The following is a 20,550-nucleotide window of genomic DNA, read 5'->3' on the forward strand; positions in this document are numbered from 1 at the left end:
GTTTTTTTGTCTTTTTTTCTCTTTTCTCTCTCCCCCTTCCATGTTCCTCCCTCCACTGGAAGTAGGGTCTGTCCAAGTGTTGGAGAAGCAAAATTCATCTTTTATTTTGTCTTCCAAACCAATGGAGCCTGAGCTAAGGACAGGCACAACAAATAGATGAGAGTGGTCATGTGAAAGGGAGGGGGAAAAAAGGGATATTAATATTAAAAGGAAAAAGTAGGGAACTTTCTGACAGAAAAGAGAAGTGATTGCAATCAGGTCGTGCCCTAAGGAAAAATGAGGAATTCTGTATCCTGCCAGCCTGGGGCTGGGGAGAGTCAGCAAAGCAAAAAATGGCATTCCTTGTGTGTGAAGTGAGTGCAGGTCTGATTGGTTTCTTTTTTATTTAAATAACCTGCTTTCAGGGGATCTTTCTCTCTGGAGTGTGGTCTTGTTGCTGCTGAACATAAATCTCAAAACTCAGCTTGCTCTCAATGCAAAGAACAGCCTGGATTAAAATGAGAATAACCTTAAAATTCCTGTTTAAGAGCTGATTTTTCTGAGTTTGCCTCAGCCATAAAGGATATTGTGTGGTTGGGTCCTTTGCTCTTCATTTTATGCAATTCTACTCCCAAATCCACTGAGCCCCAATGTCCACCAGTGCCTGCAGGCTCATCCCAAAAACCTCCTTCAAAGCCAGGCTTTGCCAGAGCTCAGCAGGAACGTTCTATTTTGTGCCCATTTCCAACCTGCAAAGCTTCTGCTTTCAAAAACCAAATTAAAAAGGGGGCAGAAGCAACAAACAGAGCATCCCTGTCCTCTCAGTGCTTGCTGAAAACCTTACACACAACCACAACGTCCCCTTGAGCAGTGGAGCAGCAAAATGGGACAAGCCAATGTCCCCAAGGGCAGGAGGAGAGCAGCAGAGGGGCTGGGCTGGTGAGCACAGCCTGGAGCCTCCAGAGCTGCTCCAGCTGCTCAGCCACGTTCCTCCCCTAATTCTCCAAGCCTGGAACCCTCCAAGGGAGCTCATTCCAAAGCAATTCACCCCAAGGTAAGCTGCTCCAATTGTACTGAATTAATTCCTGCCCATTTATGCCTTAGGGTTGGGATTTGTCTCTGAGCTGGGTAATCCTGGGTGTCTGGAAAAATGAACCAGAAGGGAAGCCTGAAAATCCAACTTTAGCACAGCATTGCCATAAAATGTGTGATGTAGACAAATCCATGTGAAGTATGTAGATAAAAATTGTTTATTTGCTAGCATGAAATTAGCAGCTTGGTTTAAATATTTTAAAAGCACAGTTTATTCTTATAGCCTGGGAGTCGAGCTTGACCCTCAGCAGTGAGAATTTCCCAGATAAATTCAATTTCTACCTTAAAGAATCAGAAGTGGAGGGTGCAAGAGGGTTTGGTTTGTCAGGGACAGCCTTTTTTGCATCTCTCAGCCCTTTGGAGAAGGATGGGGGGTGCTGGGCAGGGTTTAACCCTCCCCAGGTCTCTCTGATCAGTTTTATCAGCAGTGGCCGTGTCTCGCTGGCGTGTGGGGACATCTGCTGCCAGCACTGAGAGCTGACTGGGAGCTGCTGCTCCAAGCACTGGGAATAACACAGTGCAGAGTGGGGCTGTGGGATTAACCTTTTTTTTTTGCCTGCAAGTCAAGCCCATTGCAGCCTTTCCCAAGGATTCTCCATTTTCATGCCTAGATCTGTATAAAGGGGAAAAACTAAAGATTTTTCCTTAGCTTTCCTGTTGAAGGCTGAAGGCTTGTGTGGAAACCTAATCTGTTTTTTTCCCAAGTTGTTGACTTTTCTCAGCTTGAGCCTGGATCTTTCCCAGGCTGGGGATTTTTCTCAGAGACAAAACAAAGGAAGGCAGAAAGAAAACACAGACAGACACCTGGTGTTGAGCACTGAGCTGTGTGAGTGTCTAATGATATTTTGCAAAAAGCATGTTTTCAAAGAGGTGTTGCCATCTTGACCAATGAGTCTTTTCTACTTTTTTTTTTTCATGATCTATCTTATATAAATATCATGGCTTTTCAATAAATCACTCCTTCTTGCTGCTTGGGAGTTGAGTTGCTGAATTCTTTCACCTCTTCCCAGCCCCACAGCGACACCTTCCACTGTTTATTCCAACTTTGTGCCTGGAAAATTCTGTCTGCACTGAGTTATTGAATTACTGAGTATTCAGATCCCAAGTGCATCCCCAGGGCTGGGTTTTCCTCAGTTTTTATGGAAACCAGGATCTTCCTCCCTGCTCACAGTAGTGAGTTTGGCATGTCTGGAGTGTGAAGAGCCTGGATGTGTCAGGAAAATAAATCCAAAACCACCAGAGGTTTATGTCCAAAAAGGAGACAGAGGAGTCCTTTTGCTTTATTCAAACAAAGGGAGAGGCCATGAGGCATTCCCATGGGATTTCTCAGATTTTTGGAGGATGCAGCCTCCTTTTTATCCTAGTTTCCCAGCCACATTTCCCTCTCTCTTTCACCATGGGCTGAAGTACTTGAGAGGCACAGACTTCCCAAACACCTGACACTGAGATTCCCCTCTGACATACAACCTTCCCTCTTAATTTTTAATTCTTACAGAATTAATAATTTTCCCCCATTGCTTCTTTCATCTTCCAATTACATTTACCAGCAAACCTACAGTTTGTAAAGGCAAACATCTTTTTCCATTCATCCATCAGTTGAATTGTTTCTCTTATCTCTCAGCGCTAGCCTTATCAACCAGCAGCTCGTTTGTAAAGACAAATCCAACATTCCTGTCAGATGGAACTGGACAAGCTGGAATAATGATTTCTTTGGCATTCCCTGTGCAAGGCCCCTTCTCTAACTCTGCCCCCCACATCCTTTGTGCTGCAGAAGGAAGAAGTGGACGAGAACGACGCCAGCATGGAAGGGGCTCTGATCGCCCGGGACAAGGTTGGGGTGCAGGATTTTGTGCTGCTGGATTCCCACACCAGCGAGGCTGCTTTCCTCAACAACCTCCGCAAGCGCTACCAGGAGAACCTCATCTATGTGAGTGCTGTGGCCTGGTGGCACTGGGATGTCCCTGAGGTGGCCTGGTGGCTCCTGGATTGTCCCTGAGGTGGCCTTGCTGGTCAGGTCCAGGAGGAAGAGCTGAGTATCCTCTGTGTATCTAACAGAGTGTTGGTAGTGCCCAGAAAATCCCCCAGGAGCAATTTATCTCACTTTAACTCATAAAAATAAATCTCAGTTTGCTCTGAATAGCTTTGCAAAGCTCTAACGGATGTACAGTAAATAGGGAGGGAGTGGGAAAGGGAACACTGTGATTGTAGCAAGGCAGGGCAAGGTTTGCCTGGGAAGAGTTGAGGATTTTATTTTGTGTTAATTTTAGTAGGAAAAGGGTCCTGGAAGCACCAAGAGATCCCAAATCTCTGCATTTAAATTGTCAGGCCCTGAGCCTGCTCTCATGGTTCAGCTTTATTCATAACCAGGAGGATTTTGGAAGAAGTTTGGTGTTGGTTTGGGAAGAGCTCTGGCTGGTTGCTTTGGTTCTCTCATAACAAGTTCTGTACCAGCTTTGGTACAGATGATGTCTGGAGCTACTTGTCTCCTGCTTTGGGATTTTGGTGTGGAGCAGGTGTCCCTTGGCTCTTCCTTTGATATTTTGGGGTGGAGCAGGTGTCCCTTGACTCCTCCTTTGGGATTTTGGGATGGAGCTGGTGTCCCTTGACTCCTCCTTTGGGATTTTGGGATGGAGCTGGTGTCCCTTGGCTCTTCCTTTGGGATTTTGGGGTGGAACAGGTGTCCCTTGGCTCCTCCTTTAGGATTTTGGTGTGGAGCTGGTGTCCCTTGGCTCCTCCTTTGGGATTTTGGGATGGAGCTGGTGTCCCTTGACTCCTCCTTTAGGATTTTGGTGTGGAGCAGGTATCCCACTGCTCTCTCTCTCCCTGCAGACCTACATAGGTTCTCTGCTGGTGTCTGTGAACCCCTACCAGGAGCTGGACATTTACACAGTGAGCCAGATGCAGCTTTATCGGGGCGTGAACTTCTTTGAGCTGCCCCCACACCTGTGAGTGTTCCCATGGGATCTCTCTGGGTATTCCTAATTTGGGAGTTCCCTACAATCCTATACTATACACAGTCACTAGGCCTGGTTTTTGCTGTCAGGCCTTGAGTTAGGCTCAGGTTTTGAGTCCAGGGGGTGGAATGAGATGATCTCTACAACCCCTCCCACCCATTTCAGGATTCCATGAACTATCCAACACTTGTAACATTAAACCAGGAGTCAAAACTCCTGGAAACCTTTGCCATTCCTCCTCCTGTGCCATTCCTAATGGATATCTCCCCTCCTGTGCCCATCCCAGCTATGCCATAGCTGACAACGCCTACAGGGTGATGTGCAGTGAGTACAACAACCACTTCATCCTCATCTCTGGGGAGAGTGGGGCTGGGAAGACAGAGGCATCCAAGAAGATCCTGCAGTACTATGCAGTCACCTGTCCCACCACAGAGCAGCTCCAGACAGTTCGGGACCGGCTCCTGCTCTCCAACCCTGTCCTGGAGGTGAGAAGATAAAAAAATGCACAGAGTGGCCTCCCTGCTCAAGGATTCCCTGCAAATCTCCAGCCCTGAGCAAGAATGGCCAATATTGGCACAGCCTCTGAAAGAATATTTGGGATTTAATATCATCTGACCAAATCAATTAATCAAAAATTTAAATTTGGGGCCTTGGGGCCTCAGTTATAGGTTAGATAAGAAAAATCAGTAATTGGTTTAGCTGAATTCCACTTTAAAGCTATGGAAATGCATTAGTTTGTATTTCTTTAATCCCACTAAATTCAGTGGGACTTGGTTGAAGCAGCAAGTTTTGGTTACTGGAAGTGGGTGTGAGGCTCCCAGGGAGGTGAGGAGTGATTTTCACTCTCTGTTTGACCCCCAGGCTTTTGGGAATGCAAAAACCCTGCGCAACGACAACTCCAGCAGATTTGGGAAGTACATGGACATCCAGTTTGATTTTAAGGTGAGCACAAACTCAGTGGAGTGCTGGGAAAAGGAGCTGTGTCTGAGAAACCTCCTGGAACGCTGAGCAGGCAGCCCAGGATTTATTAATTCTTACCCTGCACATTTCTGACCCTGTTTTTACAGACTTTGCATTTTGCAGGTGAGGTCACTGCTTATCCATCCTGGAAACTTCCAGCATTGCTGGCAATCCTGGCAGTGCTCCATGGAAAGCTGGTAGAAAGTTTTTTAAAGCTCAAGTTGCTTTTACAGCACAGCAAATCCTTGTGCTGTTGCTGGACACTCTTAAACGAAAGGTGGTAGATAAATGACAGCAGAAATTTGGATTTTCCTGAGCCTATCCCTCATTCCTGGGATTAAACAGCAGTCACAGGGATTACTGGTTATTTTGGTGTTGATCTGCCTGCTTTGCTCTGCCAGGGAGCTCCAGTGGGAGGGCACATCCTCAGCTACCTGATTGAGAAATCTCGAGTTGTCCACCAAAACCATGGAGAGAGGAATTTTCATATTTTCTACCAGCTGCTGGAGGGGGGAGACAAGGATCTGCTCTGCTGGCTCGGGCTGGAGCGCAACCCCCAGAAGTACAATTACCTCATCCAGGTCAGTGGGAGCCTGGCCTGCTCCAGCAGGAGTTGTGGGGATGGAAAATGCAGCTTGGGCTAAAAGGGCTAATTTTTAGGGCTAATTTAGCCTAAAAATAAAGGATGGCTGGAAGATCAAGCTCTGCACAGCTTCAGCCATGCTCTCCACACTCAGGGGTTTGGTTTATTTGGGGTTTCCAGTATAAACTGAAAGATTTGATCAAAGCAGCTGTGCTCAGGGTTAATAACAGTAAAAAAAAAACTCACTGAGGGAATTGGAAATGAAAGCAGTGTGCCCAGAAGTATCTGTGTTTATAATATAATAAAAGTTCTTTAGCAATTAATTGTATTAATTAATCTCTTTTACTGCCTAGGGTCGATGTGCCAAAGTGTTTTCTATCAATGACAAGAATGACTGGAAAATTGTCCGGAAAGCTTTTTCCATCATTGACTTCACTGAAAAAGATATCGAGGTGCTGCTTGTGAAAAGGGACTGGGCAGGGGGATTTCAGAGAGCTGAGATCTTTTCCTGAAGTGATGGAAGCAGCCATGCCTGGGGAAGGGGTGGAGGGTGGAATAGGACAGAGTTTGGGTGGTCAGGACCTGAAGGGACCAACAAGAAACGTGGAGAGGGACTTTGGATAAGGGCCTGGGGTGGCAGGACAAAGGGAGTGGCTTCTCACTGCCAGAGAGTGGGTTTGGATTAGATATTGGGAAGAAATTGGGTCCCAGAGAAGCTGTAGCTGCCCCATCCCTGGAAGTGTCCAAGGGTGGATGGGGTTTGGAGCATCCTGGGATAATTGAAGGTGTCCCTGCCCTGGCAGGGGGTGGAACTAAATGATCCCAAAGCTCCTTTCCATCCCAAACCACTCTGGGATTCCATTTGTGGGTGGTCAAGATGCCAGTACTGGATTCTCTGGTTCACCCCCTCCAGCCCAGCCAAAATTAATTAATGCTAGGAAAGATCAGCAGCACCCACAGGGCTGTGGGAGCCCCTGTTCTAATGGAATGTCTCCCATTCCAGCATCTCTTTGGAATCGTTGCCAGTGTCCTGCACCTTGGGAACATCCAGTTTGAAGAGGACAGCAATGGCCACGCCATCATCCGTGATGGGTCCCAGATCAAGTGGATTTCCAAGGTGCCTCTGCCCAGATCAGAATTCCCAGTGCTGGGAGGAAAACCTTAACCTTGCTGTGATTTTCTTATTGAATATACAAAATATTCACTCCCAAGAGCACAAGGGTAACTCTAAAAATACTAAACCACCTTGAGTTTTCTCCCTGAAATTTCCTTATTTCCTGTGGCTCCAAGATGAGGGTGGCTGAGGTTTCTGCCCTGCTGGTCACACTGTGCTGCTCATTTAAACAGGGACCTCTGACTGTGCTCTGAGTGCAGATATTTCTCTCCCTGCAGCTCCTGGGTGCTCACCTGTCCATCCTGCAGGAAGCTCTCACCCACAGGAAGATTGAAGCCAGATCTGAGGAGGTACCAGGGAGTTTTGTTTAATCCCAGTTTAATCTGGGAGACCCCCAGCTGGGGGGTGGGTGAGGTTCTGAGTGTAAACCAGATTCTTCTGACTGTCCCTCTCCTCTTCCACATCCCCTTCTTCAGCCTGAGACGTTAAACTAAAATACATTGAAGTTTTATTGCTGTTAAAAAGCTGGAACAGGGACTTGTATTTGAGCCAAACAATTTCCCACTTGCCCAGTCCATGGTGCTTCCTGGGAAACTGGGCTGCACAGAGAAAAAACTTTGGTAAAAACCACTCTTTGAACATTTTATAATTTTATTTTAATAATATAGAATTAAAATGGAGTCAGAATATTTTTTTTCCCACTTCATCTAAATTAATACTCACCAAGATGCAGTGCCTCAAACCTGCTGGCAGGTGGGGACACACCAGGCTGAAGATGGAAAATAAAGCTGCAGGGAGGATCAGGGAATTGCAGAGTGGTTTGGGTTGGGAAGGACCTTAAGGATAACCCCCTGCAGGAATAGCTGCAGTCCAGGAGGGGCTGTTTATCCTCCCTGGGGTGTGTTTATTGCCAGGTGCTCAGCCCCCTGAACGTGGATCTGGCGTTCTATGCCCGGGATGCCGTGGCAAAGGCGATTTATGGCAGGACTTTCACCTGGCTCGTCAACAAAATCAACGGCTCTCTTGCCAACAAGGTTGGTTTCTTGTCCTAAAAATGCTCCTAAATGCTGAGCAGTTTCTCCAGAGAGACCACACAACCCTGATCACCAAATATCTGGGATGTTGGATAATTGCTGCTGGGAAACCCTTTAGTTGCTCTCAGTTTGTTACCAGCAGTTCATCACCTCCTTTAAAGTGGCTTCTCCACTGACAAAGAGAAAGTTTGAAGTTCAGGTGAAAGCAGCCACCTGCAGGGAAGGAGCAGTGGCAGAGCAGGGGTGTTTTTGACAGGATTCAACTCAGAAAACAGTTATTGGCCTGCTGGATATTTATGGCTTTGAAGTGCTGGACACAAACAGGTACGGGCTGTTCCTGGCATTTGGGGTGACCTGGGGGTACAGGATATTCCTGCATGAATTTTTGAGTGTGCCCTCAGCTCAGCAGGGCAAGGTACAGGGCACTAAAATCTGGGTGCACCCCAGGAAAAGCTGCAAGTCTGGTTTGGGCTGTGGTGCAACAGAGTGGGAGCAAGGGGTGGGTTTGGTCTGTGTGAAAATGGGGAATTTGCTCCCTGTGGAAATGGGGGTTTGGTCCCTGAGGGTTTTGGGTGTGGAGGAGGAAGCAAAGCTGCCCCTGGAACACACCAAACCTGCAGCTCATTTAACCTCCCTGAAGCTTTGAGCAGTTCTGCATTAATTACTGCAACGAGAAGCTGCAGCAGCTGCTGATTGAGATGACCCTGAAAGCAGAGCAGGAGGAATATGAACTGGAAGGCATTGAGGTAAATTACATTTCCCCCTCCCTTTTCCCTTTGAACTGCCACTACACTGAATGCTTTTGATCACCAATGTGAAAGTCATCCTGCTTTTTTTATTTTTGTTATTGTTCCCATGGGAGGTGTAGGATTTGCAGGGGTCTCTTTCTGTGACCCTTTTGAAGTGCAATTTAGCCCAGACTTAATTGAAATAATGTAAGTTAGAAGTGGGACCTTCCCCAAAAGTCAGATGCTCAGCAGTGACAGTGTCCCAGGAGAATGAGGGATTCCAGCAGTGTAAACCAGGGAGGATGGAGAGGATTTATGTGGAGAACAGAGGATGGTGTGGGCTGCTGGAAGGAGAACTCTGGAGTGGGATCATGGATCACTGTGCTGCCACCTTTTCTCTTAATTCATCCTAATTCACACCACTCATTTCAGTGGGATCTGAGGCTGTGTCTTAAATTGCAAAGAACTTTAAAAATTGCAAAGAAAAGGTCTTCATCTAAAACTCTCCTTCCTTTTTCCCTTCCCCAGTGGGAACCAATCCCATATTTTAACAACAAAATCATCTGTGACTTGGTTGAGCAGAAGCACAAAGGAATAATCTCCATCCTGGTAAGAACAGAGTTTGTACTAAATTAAAATGCAGGCCTGTGCCTTGCTCTAATGGTTCTTAATCACATTTTTCCCTCTAATTATGGGATGGATCTGTATTATCCAGGACATAAACACAGATTCCTGTAACAAACACCCAGAGGGCGAGGCAGAGGATCTGGTTTTGGGGGGAAGTTAAAGGTGGGGGATGTTCTTTGGGTTTGTGGGACAAAGTTATCCTAAATGATGTTGAGGAAGGAGTATGAGCTCAGAGCAGCTCTGATCCAGTGCCTGTGTTCCAGGATGAGGAATGTTTACGGCCTGGGGAAGCGACTGATCTGAGCTTCTTGGAAAAGCTGGAAGAGAAAGTAGGAGATCATGCCCACTTCGTGACGTATGCATTTACCCTCTGTATCCTATCCCAGAGCCTTCCCATCCCAAATCCTGGCAGGGCTGGGGAGGGGGAACAATCTCTGCCATGTCCCAGAGGGAATCAAACAGCCCATCCAGTGTCAGATGTGGGAAAACCCCACTGGTGGATCCGGGGTGCAGGGCTCTGCCTCTTCACTGCTCTGATGCTGAGCTTGGAATCTGTCATTCCACACCAAGATTAGGGTTTGGCCCAGGATTTTAGCCCAGGAAGGTTCAATGGTTTTGGCCATAGCTGCCTTTGATCCCCGTGCACTCCAGGGAAAGCTGATGTTGTGACAAGGAGCCGGATGCCTGAGGCTGAGTGGATATGTAAATATTTACACCCATCTTGTTCTGTGTGAGCTTGGAGTGTGAAGAGGAGAGGAAATGCTCGTGCTCCTCTCCCCCAGATGAGTGGCATTTTGGTTCCTGCTCCGTTTGGGGGGTTCTGGAGCCCGTTTTGGTGGCAGCTGAGCACGTTGGCACCGGGCTGTGCTGGCACTTCCCTGCAGAAGCTGCTGAAGGGCTGTGACAAGCCATCGACTGAGAGCCACAGTGCTGAGCTGTCACTGTTCCTGCAGCTCTGAACTCCACCACAGCCAAGTGGAAAATCTGTAGCCAACTTCCTTGTCACCACAATGTGCCTTAATGCTGTTCTGCCTGATTAAAAGCTTTAAATAGAAGTGCTGGAGCTGCTTCCACGGGATCTGCTCTTGGAAGGAGCTTTGATGCACGAACGTGCTGTTGTGACACTCAGCTCTGCTGTTTGTGACTGCTTACAAAGCTGAAACTTCAACTGTGAAGTTGCTCTTTTTTTCCTTGTTTGCTTCTTTCTTTTTTTTTTTTTTTTTCACCCCAGGAATCCTTGCTTTCTAAAATATTCCTGCTATTCTTGACGTTTGGATTCCTCCTTTGTATTTGAGTTCTTGCTCTTGGGGCAAAATGTCTGAAATCCTTTCCCCCCCCAGGTTTGCTCTGGGGCTTGAGGAAGTTGGTGGGGTTTTTTTCCCCCCACATAAGCAGTAAAAATGTATTTAAATGGATGTTATGGGAAGAAATCTTAATATTTCTGGAATGGGTGATCACTGCCAAGTGTCAGTGAGTAGATCCCAGGTGTCCTGAGGAGTTCATGGGAGCTGCCAGCAGGGAGAGATGATGGTTTGATCATGGGCCATAACTTTGCAGTCAGCTGCACATCAGTAGGATCAAACACCACATTTCCAGCTGTTCCCCAGCTGAGGGAATCTCTTTGCTGCTCTTTCTCCCGGTGTTGTGTTGGATTTTCCCCCGGCAGGCGCAAGCTGGCGGATCAGAAAACGCGGAAATCCATCGACTGGGTGGATTTTCGCCTCCTCCACTACGCAGGAGAGGTCACCTACTGTGCTGTGGGTGAGTGACAATGGCCAGGCTGCAGCTCCTGAGCCCCTAAACTGCTGTGGCTGATGATGCCTTGGTGGCAAGAGGAATTACAAAATACCTGCCCTCTGCAGGCACTGACCTAGGAGTCTTAAATGTGTCTGCAGTGAGAATTTTGAGGATGTGAGTGATCCAATTTTCTTTTAATTAAAATTTTTTTTCAGGATTTCTAGAGAAGAATAATGATCTACTGTACAGAAACCTGAAGGAGGTAAGCACAAAAAAAAGGAACTCTGTTCTTTTACATCACCTGCTTGGTGCAGAAGATTTGTTTACTCTCTGTAGCAAACAAAAACATCTTTTTCTCTTTAGCACTGATCTTTAGGCACCTCTGTGCATGTAGGAGTAGAAGGGCTGCTCAATGGGGCAACTTTTATCTCTTCCTGTTTCAGGTGCTGTGCAACTCCAAGAACAGCATCATCAGGGATTGTTTCCTCCTGTCAGAACTGGACAACAGGAGGAGACCAGAGACTGTGAGCTCTGTCTTTAGTCTTAATTCTGAATATCAGCTCAGCTCCCCAGGCCTTGGTTAAATCACTGATCCCTTCCTCAGTCCTGATGGCCATAAATTAAAACACAGCAAGTTCTGCCTCTGAGGAAGAGCTTTCCATGGAGGGTGGCAGAGTCCTGGGACAGCTGCCCAGGGAGGGCCTGAAGCAATTCCAAATCCACCTGGACACATTCCTGTGTCACCTGCTTTGGTGACTCTGCCTTGGTAGGAGGTTGGACTGGGTGATCTCCACCCTATAAATTGTGGGATTCCTGCACTTGGTGGATTTTTTTGCTGCCATCCACACCTGGCAGAGGAACAGTGCCAGGAGTGACATCCCAGAACAGCATCATCCAAGGATGATGCCCCAAGAGCATCCCCCAAGGAGCAGGGAGCTCTGGGGGCTGCCTGCTGTGTCAAATGCTTCACCTCAGCACTGACACAACTGGCCACCTCCAAAAACCCCAGACTATCAATGCACCATCAGCTTTTGCTTCCAGCTTTAAGCTGGATGCAGGGAGTGGATTTCACTTCCTGCAGGGAAGAGTTCCAGAGCTCAGGAGCTCCTTTTGATGCTGTCTTAGGTTGCAACCCAGTTCAAGAACAGTCTGACGAGCCTGATTGAAATCCTGATGTCCAAGGAGCCCTCGTACATCCGCTGCATCAAACCCAATGAGAGCAAGGAGCCTGGTGAGGCTGGGGCTGGGGGCTCTGCTGAGTGCAAGGAAAGGGCAGAGGGGTTTGTGTGTACATGTTTGTGTTTGTATGTGTCCTGGTTTGGAGGACAGGTGGCTGCCAATAAAGGCAGGAGCTTCTCATTGAAATGGAGAATGTAACCCCCTCCCTCCAAATTATTATAATTTTGAAATTAAGGGGCTCTCAGGCAAAGATATGGGAATAGGAATAACAGTTATTTGCTAGGAAAATTAAAATAGAAAACCAGTATTACAAAGAACAATCCCCAAACACTGGCAGAGTCAGAATCCAAGCTGACACCTGTCAGTCAGTCAGGGTGTTGGCACAGTCCCATTCAATGGTGGCTGCATCCTCCTGCAGGGGCAGATGTGGTTCAGCTGGAGCAGTGCTCCTGGAGAAGGTGCAGTTTCCTCTGAAGGCCCAGGGATGATGTGGAAAGGTCTGGTTTTCCTCTGGAATCCAGTGGAAAGAAGGTTCCTTGGTGTCCAAAATCTCAGTTTTTATCTGGGTAGGAAAGGCTTGGCTGCTCCCCTGGCTGGAGCATCTCCCAGTGGGATGATGGAATTTTATCAGTCATGCCCTGGGACTCACTGGCCATTAACAGGAGATATCTCCTGGAGGGAGGATGGGCTGTGGAAAGATAAAGATGATTGCCCAGCTGGTTTAAAGATGGCCCATTAGCAGATAATATGTGCCAGGAGATCAGGGTCACTGCCCCACCCGGCTGCAACAGATGGGGACAGAATCCACATCGTTGGTAATTGGGGTTTTGGCTCCTTCCCTATTTCCCCCACCACATGGGCACTTGGTGGGTGAGCTCTCCCAGGCAGACCAAGCAGTGAAGCTGTGCTCTTGCTGCAGGGAAGTTTGATGATTTCCTGATCCGACACCAGGTGAAGTACCTGGGGCTGATGGAGCACCTGCGGGTGCGACGGGCGGGCTTCGCCTACCGCCGCAAGTACGAGCTCTTCCTGCAAAGGTGAGCGAGCTGCTTCCCCTGGGACAGGTAATCCCGCCCTCCTGAGGGCTGCAGAGCAACAAAAACTCGAGTCCCAGTTAGCAGGACTTACCAGCAGAACCCCTTCTGCTTCAAAAACACCCTTTGCCTGTTGTCTGCATCACTTTGATCTGCGCTGGCGTCGTCTGCCTTGAGTGAAGCAGGAGGAATTTGAGGGGTTTTGTTTCAGGAAGGGGTTCCTCAAACTTCAGGTTGTTTGCACTGATGTCCTGCTGATCTTTCAGGTACAAATGTCTCTGTCCAGCTACCTGGCCACACTGGCATGGGCCAGCAGTAGAGGGTGTGGAGAGACTCATCAAACATATTGGTTACAAGCCTGAGGAATACAAATTAGGAAGGTAAATTCCTTGCTCTGGATGCTCAGTGTTTGCTGTCCTGGATCCTCTGTCCTGTCTGTGAGATAAAACCCCCAGATGCACAAATTTCTTCATTATTTTTACCCATTTCCATGGGAGCTTTAATCCAACCTCATTTTTTCCATCTGTGGCTTAGGGCTCCAGCCTCTCCTGCTTCCCTGGGCATTCCAAGGCAGCTCAGGCTTGGGTGGCATTCCAGCTGTTTGGGTGTTCTGAGCCTGCTCAGGGCAGCTGGAAGGGTGTCTCACCATGGATAGATAACCTGCTCCTGGTCTCCTTTTCAGAACCAAAATATTCATCCGTTTCCCAAAGACCCTGTTTGCCACCGAAGATGCCTTTGAGTACAGAAAGCACCTGCTGAGTAAGGTTCCAGTTCCCTTGTTCCTGGCTCTGGGTTGGAGCAACCTGGGATGGTGGAAGGTGTCCCAGCCCATGGCAGGAGGTGGAATGGGATGGGCTGTGAGGTCTCTCCCATCCCTGCTCTGCACAGCTCTCAGAATCCTTGGAAAACTCAGTGAAGCTGGGTGGAAATCTCAGCTCCTGGGTCCTATGAGTGCCTCCCTGTCCATGCCCAGATGCACCAAGTGCCTTTCCCTTGGGATTGGGATCTCTCTGTCTCATCCTAGGGGTGCCTGTTCCTAGAAAAGCATAACTGAAGGGCCTGGTACCTACAGGAGCTGTTTCTGCTCCCGTTGGTGCTGTGGCCCCTCTGTCCCCTGTGCCATGGAGTGCAGGAACTCAGCTCCTCACCACCCCTGGTGTCTCTGCCTTCTTTCAGTCTCAAGACTCCAGGCCAAATATAAAGGATTCCTTGGGAAAAGAGCATACCAGAAGAAGAGGAAAGCAGGTACAGGCTCTGGATTTGGGGGATTCTCTTAGGGCTGGGCTTGGGAAATCCTGAATCCGTGGTGGTGTGGGCACTACTTGGGGCTGTTGGGTCAGAGGAGGTGGCAGCTGCACCCAGAGCATTCCCAGAACATTTACAGAGGTTCCTTTAGTTTTGTTTGGATCCTCACACCATGAGCTGCTCTTGGGCTCAGTGGTGGGAGCAGCTCTGAGCAGCAGCAGCACCTTCTGTCACACCCAGGGGACATTCTGGGGTACCTGGGGGTTGATTCAGCTGTTAAGGGAAAAAAAAAAAACATTTTAACACATCAGGCTGATATAAAGTGCAGACTCAAAGCAGCTTTTTGGGCTGTGGGCAGGGACAAGCCCCACAGCACAGGTGGAACTGCATCCACCACGGAGAAGAAAACTTCCCAAACTTGCTGTCCCCACCAGCTGATTTTTAGAACTGCAGAATAACCAGTTTTAACTTCTGCTGGGTGAATGTGAAGGCCAAAGCCCAGGACTGATTCCCTCTTGCAGCAATCAAGCTGGAAGCCTGTTGGAGAGGAGCCCTGGCACGGAGGGCAGCCAAGAAGAGGACGTGGGCAGTGCAGACCATCAGGAAGTAACTGCCCCAACCATGTTCCCCAACCACAGAATCCCACAGTGGTTTGGGTTGGAAGGGATCTTAAAGCCCACCCAGTCCCACCCTCTGCCAAGGGGACACTTTTCACCATCCCAGGTTGTTCCAAGCCCCATCCAGCCTGGCCTGGGACACTCCCAGGGGCAGCTACAGCTTCTCTGGGTACCCTGTGCCAGGGCCTCCCCACCCTCACAGGGAAGAATTTCCTCCTAATTTTTCTCATTCCCTTCATCCTCCCTCTCCACTCCACTAAGCCCCACTCCTGAAGTAGAGCTGGTTCCTTCTGAACCCCAAAGTGCTGTGGTTTATCCAACAGAACTTAGTGAAAACCTGTTAATAATTAGAATATTCTAAAGCTTGAGATTTCCATGTGCACCTGAGCTAACACCAGTGATCCTCAGCCTGTTGTGTTCATCTGTCCCTCTCCCCATTTCCATGGATTTCTGGATATTTTCTGTAGGTTCATAAACGGTTTCATCAATCGGAAGAAACCCCTTTGCCAGGAGAACAGGGACTTTGTGAGGCTCTCTCAGTACCACTACCTGATGAAACTCAGAGATCACCTCCCAAAAAATGTCTTGGACCAGAGCTGGCTCCAGCCTCCCTCCATCCTGGAAGAGGTGAGGGTTTCTGGAGGCTTTGGGGAGGTGAAGGTGGCCCCTGTTTGGTGGCACATTCTGGATGGGAGAAAATGATCTGCTGGCTCATCCTCTGTTCAGAACCTTTGGAAAACCCCAGGATCTGCTGTGTTTGGGTGGGAATGGGAGGAATAGCACAATGGTTGGTCTGTCCAAGAAAAATTAGGAAGTTCCCTGTTGGTTTAAACAATAAAAAGGGAAAATGCACTGACAGAAAAGTGAACTCACAAGCCCTAATAAAGACAAAATTAATCCCATGAGTTTTAGGCTCATGGCACAGACAGAGCTGTTTGTACAACTTCCCTAATTTATTTTTTTTCCTGTTTTTTTTTAATGCAGACATCTGAGATGCTCAGGAAAATCTGCATGAGGAACCTGGTGAGGAAATACTGCCAAGGGCTCACTGCTGAGAGGAAAGGGCAGGTAACCAATCCCTGGAATGTAAATGTGGGGGATCAAACAGGGTCACAGGCAGCACCTTCTGATCTGCTGCTCCAATCAGTCCTCAGGGATAAGAGCAAACTTCTCATCATAGCAAATTCTTGGAGCCAGGGATCTCACAATGGACAGAGCAGACACACAGAGCTTAATTTATGGCATGAAATCTGCTCTCCAAATGATTGGAAAATATCCATAAATACCAAAAATCTGTTGGATTTTCCCTGCTGCCCCTTCATTTGGAATAAACTAAAGCTGCTGGAATAAAAGCAGCACAATTCCATGGTTCCATGGAATTCATCATTCCACGAGTCAGGTGGGAGGTGTGTGAGCAGGAGGATCAGAAGGTGATCCTGCTGCTGTTCCCAGTGGAGAATTCTGAGGGTAAAGGCTGTTCCTGTCCCTTCAGCTGCAGCAGAAGGTGGTGACCAGTGCTGTTTTCAGTGGCAAGAAGGAGGGGTACCTGGAGAGCCTCAGCCAGCCCTTCCTGGAGACACGCCTGAGTGAGTTCAGCCTCAGCCCCTGGCTCTGTAAATTCCTCCTTGATCAGACTCTTTTCCAAGAGAAATTCCCTCCTGGCAGAGGCAGCATCACCTGCCATTGGAGCTCCTCCCTGTCAGGTGGAGTGATGAACACAGTGATGGATCTGCTGGGTTTTCTCAAACTGGGCAGACTGGGATCCCTCTGGGGTAGAAAGCCATAAACCTGAGCAGAATTCCCTGGGGGCTGGGGTGGATGGGGGTCTGAACCAACAGCAGACTCAAGAACAGGCAGAAACTCCTGGTGGGAATTTACTTGTCAGGAAAAGTCACCAAAATGGGTTTGGGAGCAGCTGGAGCTGACCAGTTTGGAAGGGAGCATTCCAAGGGGAAAAGGATGGTATGAAGAGAGCTAAACTCCCTCTCTGGGGTTTGCTGGGGCTGGGGGGTGTCTGTCTGGGGCTGTGGCTCTGGCACCCACACCCAGTTTCTCTTTCTGGTTTGCTCCTCAGAAGAGAATGACCTAAACCCCAAAGTGCTGCAGCTCATCCGTGGGGAGAACATCAAGGTAAGGGCAGGACAGAACTCTTGGAATTTCCTTCACTGGAGTCCTGGAGCTGTTTGCTCACAGAGGGGCTGATGAAGAACAGCAGAGCCACCATTTCCTTGCTTTAAAATTGGAGACAGATCTCAAAATGCACCTAATTAAAAGTTATTTAAGATTCCTTTTAATGAAAGCTTAAAGAACATCCCTAGCCCTGCCCAGGGCAGGAGCAGAGCTGGAGGATCCCTGCACTTCTCCTGATTATAGAGAGCACAGGGACCCCATCATTCCCAGGATTCTGCCTCCTGAATTTCCCAGATCCCTGTGAGCTGGGACCTGCAGCTCCACAGGCAGAGCTGCTTCCAGCCTGGAAAATCCAAACCCCCTGGAGCAGGAGCTTGCAGGAGTGGAAGTGCTGACTGCAACTCGTTGTTTTCAGTATGTGACCCCCGTGATAAAATATGACAGGAACGGGTTCAAGGCGCGGGAGCGGCTCCTGGTGCTGACCCAGAGCTCGGCCTACGTGGTGGAGATGGCCAAGATCAAACAGAAAATCGAATATTCCACACTGAAAGGTACCAGTGGGAGTCATTGTCCAAGGCTGGATGGGACTAGGAGCAAGCTGGATTTTTGGGACAGGTGGAATGGGATGATCCTTAACGTTCCTTCCAACCCAGACCATCCCATGATGATTCTGTGAGTTGTTCTGGGGCTTCCTGTCCTGCCAGGCTTCCTTCAGGAAGGATGATGTTCTGCAGCTTTGTCTTGCAAAGATATTTGAATGATCTATCCCTCTTTTCCTGGGGGCTGGACAAAGCCTTGAAGGGTGATTTCATGAGTAAGAGTCCCTTGAAATGATTAAATGCAGGAGGACATCACTTTCTACTGACACAGAGAGGAGGAAAAAAAAAACAACAAACCTTTTCTACCCTGGTTTGTGGATATTTTTTAATTTATTGGTAGGTTCTCCTCTAATTTTGGGGTTCTTTTGAAGGGATCTCCACCAGTAACCTGAGTGATGGGATCGTGGTTATTCATGTTCCTGAGGACAACAAGCAGAAGGTAGGAAACTGGGATGGTGAGATCATGGGGCTGATGCTTCCAATATCATCCTATAAACTCCTGGAATGACACAATTCCTGATGTTTATTCAGTTTAATTAGCCAGGCCTTTACATTCTTGCTGTCAGCATGAAAACTTTCACTTGGAATCCCAGCTCTGAACCATAAAATAAAACAAAACAAACCCCATCCAAAAACCAACAAACTCTTTTTTTACACCAATTAAATCCTAAATAATCCCTGGAAAAGGTGTTTCAGTTGGTCACTTCTGCCTGGTAGTCACTGCTGTGGCATTCCAAAGGAGTTTCTCTGCACCATCACATGCTGGGGTGATGCCAGGTGACTTTATCCCTCTTTTTTTCTTTCCAGGGAGATGTGATACTGCAGTGTGAGCACATCTTTGAGGTGGTGACCAAGCTCTGCATATTGGCCAACAAGCAAAGCCTGGTTAAAGTGGTGAAGGGAAGGTGAGGAAGGCAGGAAGGTGGCTGGGAGCACTGGGCAGGCTCAATTTTATGGGAAAACCTTTTATTGACATCACCCCAGCAGACAGAGCCCAAAGCTGGACAGGTCTGGTGCAGCAGCATCTCTGTTCTTGTGACTTCCAGAGGCACAGGGAGATGAGATGGGATGCACTGAGAGAAAATATATTAAAAATCATTCCAACCTTTTTCCCAGGCTTTTCCCAGGCTCATGAGTCTTTTTACCTTGCTCTGCTCTGACAGCTGTTCATGCCCCACCTGCTTAAACCCAACTTATTTCTAGGTGATTGAACTTTAAACCCACCTTTTTTTTTTTCCTTTTTTTTTTTTTTCCAGTTTTCTTATGTGACCTGGGTGTGAGGTCATGGCTTTAGTGATTCTACAGGGGATCCCATTAGCCTTAGGAAAGCCAGCTGGGAAGCTGTGGGTCACCTCAGGATAAATGCTCCTCTCCCAGAGGGATTGAGGAGACCCAAAATGTGATTCCTCCCAGCCCTGAGCTCCTGGCAGGTGGAAGCAATCCATGTCTCCAACCTGCCCAGGAATTGGAGCTGGCATGTGAAACCTGCACTTCTGCTCCAGCTTTTCAGCCTGGCTTTTGCATTTCAGCTCTAATTAGATTTGGTGTGCTCAGTGCTTTCCTCCAGGTCAGATCTGCTTAGCTTCCAGTGCTTAATTGCACCAGGAGCACTCAAAAGCCCAGGCTGGGCAGCCTTATTCCATTCATCACCCCCTTGGGCTCGCTGGGATAATGCAATTGTTTAGGAAATTCACCTAAGCTGGGGGCTCTGATCTGCTCCTCTAAGGAGATTTGCCCAGGGAACAGAAATAAAGGGGGTTTAGAGTGAAGCTCTTGTGGGGAGAGCTCTGTGGGGGATTCTGTGCTTGCAGCCTCCGGTTCCGCGTGGGCTCCGGCAAGGAGGGGACCATGGTGTTCACTGTGGGGCCAGAGCCTCAGGTCTTCAAGGACAAAACTGGACAGCTCACAGTGGTAAGGGCTCAGCTGAGCACAGGGAGCTTCCTCCTTTGGATCTTCACCAGCAGAGAGCACAGCCCCCCTTCCTGGGAGTCCTCCCAAAGCAGGAGCACCCCCTCAGTGTCACCTGCATCAGTGTCACCTGCAGGAATTGGGAGAGCAAGGCTGATTCCGGCTGTAGGCACTTGGAGAATTTAGTCTGACCCAAACTCAATGTGCACCAGCAAAATGAGGCTTCAAGGGATGTTTTCTACCTCTTGTTGTCTCTCTCAACCAAGTTATGCCTGGAATGGGTTGGGGGATGCAGGGAAGGTGTTTCTTGTCACACAGGCAGGTCCTGTGAGGAGCTGACAGCTCCAGGTGGAGTTCTCCATCCTGCAGAGGAGATGGAGGGAATTATCTCTAGGTACCAATGGGCAAATAGAAACTCCAGCCACCACCTCTTCCCAGGCATCCTGATTTAATGGCTCCTTCCTCTTCTCCTCCCAGGTGTCAACCCCAAGAAAGTCTTGATGAGAACCAGTCCCTGTTCCCTTGGCTGGGAACAGAAAGGAGCCTGCAGGATGAGACCAGCCCTCACATCTCCCCTGGAATCTTTGATGCCACAGGGCTGCTGTGATTTGAGAGTTTGTTTGCATCTTTTAGGCTCTTTTTTTATAGCTTAAAACTACTCAACTCTAGCTAAATAAAATCCCTGATGTTGCTGTAACATTCCCAGAAGGAGGCACTCGTTACATGGTCACAGGGACATTTATCCCCAAAGTTCCAAGGTAAGATCTCCATCTCTGAGAGGTCAGGAAGGATTAGGACAGAAGCCAAAAAGCTTCTCTGGCTGTACTTGGAATCCCTACTCAGGAGCAGAGCAGTGTTCACCCTGGTCTAAAAACAACTCTTCTCAAGGCAGACTGACCAGAGAGAATCCCAGCATCTATCTGGGGCCTTTCCCACAGGGAGGGCTGGGAGGGCAAACTGACAATAATTAGGATGGAGATCTGATATTTCATCCCAAAAGTTCCTCCAGCCACACAGCCCATGAGAACAT

At 48.4% G+C, this 20,550-nt stretch overlaps 1 protein-coding gene across 1 annotated transcript; it reads left to right on the forward strand.

Annotated features, from left to right (window-relative positions):
- Positions 1-2,848: 2,848 nt before the first annotated feature.
- MYO1H (myosin IH) lies at positions 2,849-20,549 on the forward strand. The gene is made up of 31 exons (XM_056503922.1): positions 2,849-2,998; positions 3,901-4,016; positions 4,312-4,510; positions 4,887-4,967; positions 5,387-5,566; positions 5,922-6,020; positions 6,572-6,685; positions 6,961-7,032; positions 7,597-7,716; positions 7,973-8,040; positions 8,357-8,462; positions 8,973-9,053; positions 9,335-9,426; positions 10,738-10,832; positions 11,024-11,070; positions 11,252-11,332; positions 11,934-12,039; positions 12,907-13,024; positions 13,288-13,401; positions 13,704-13,780; positions 14,198-14,266; positions 14,788-14,872; positions 15,351-15,510; positions 15,868-15,951; positions 16,376-16,469; positions 16,958-17,013; positions 17,429-17,564; positions 17,984-18,051; positions 18,420-18,517; positions 19,424-19,523; positions 19,998-20,549. The coding sequence occupies exons 1-31, from the start codon at positions 2,873-2,875 to the stop codon at positions 20,019-20,021; spliced, it is 3,066 nt and encodes a 1,021-aa protein (XP_056359897.1). The 5' UTR covers positions 2,849-2,872; the 3' UTR covers positions 20,022-20,549.
- Position 20,550: the final 1 nt, after the last annotated feature.

This window comes from Oenanthe melanoleuca, chromosome 15 (assembly GCF_029582105.1).
Source record: "Oenanthe melanoleuca isolate GR-GAL-2019-014 chromosome 15, OMel1.0, whole genome shotgun sequence".
Classification (NCBI taxonomy): domain Eukaryota; kingdom Metazoa; phylum Chordata; class Aves; order Passeriformes; family Muscicapidae; genus Oenanthe; species Oenanthe melanoleuca.

What these genes read in the sequence shown, in the direction of transcription:
- MYO1H (XM_056503922.1), top strand. Translation starts at nt 2,873, where the DNA reads ATGGAAGGGGCTCTGATCGCCCGGGACAAGGTTGGGGTGCAGGATTTT. An exon ending in TCTCCAACCCTGTCCTGGAG is followed by an intron (nt 4,511 to 4,886) that starts GTGAGAAGATAA and finishes TTTGACCCCCAG; the next exon opens with GCTTTTGGGAATGCAAAAAC. An exon ending in ACATCCAGTTTGATTTTAAG is followed by an intron (nt 4,968 to 5,386) that starts GTGAGCACAAAC and finishes TTGCTCTGCCAG; the next exon opens with GGAGCTCCAGTGGGAGGGCA.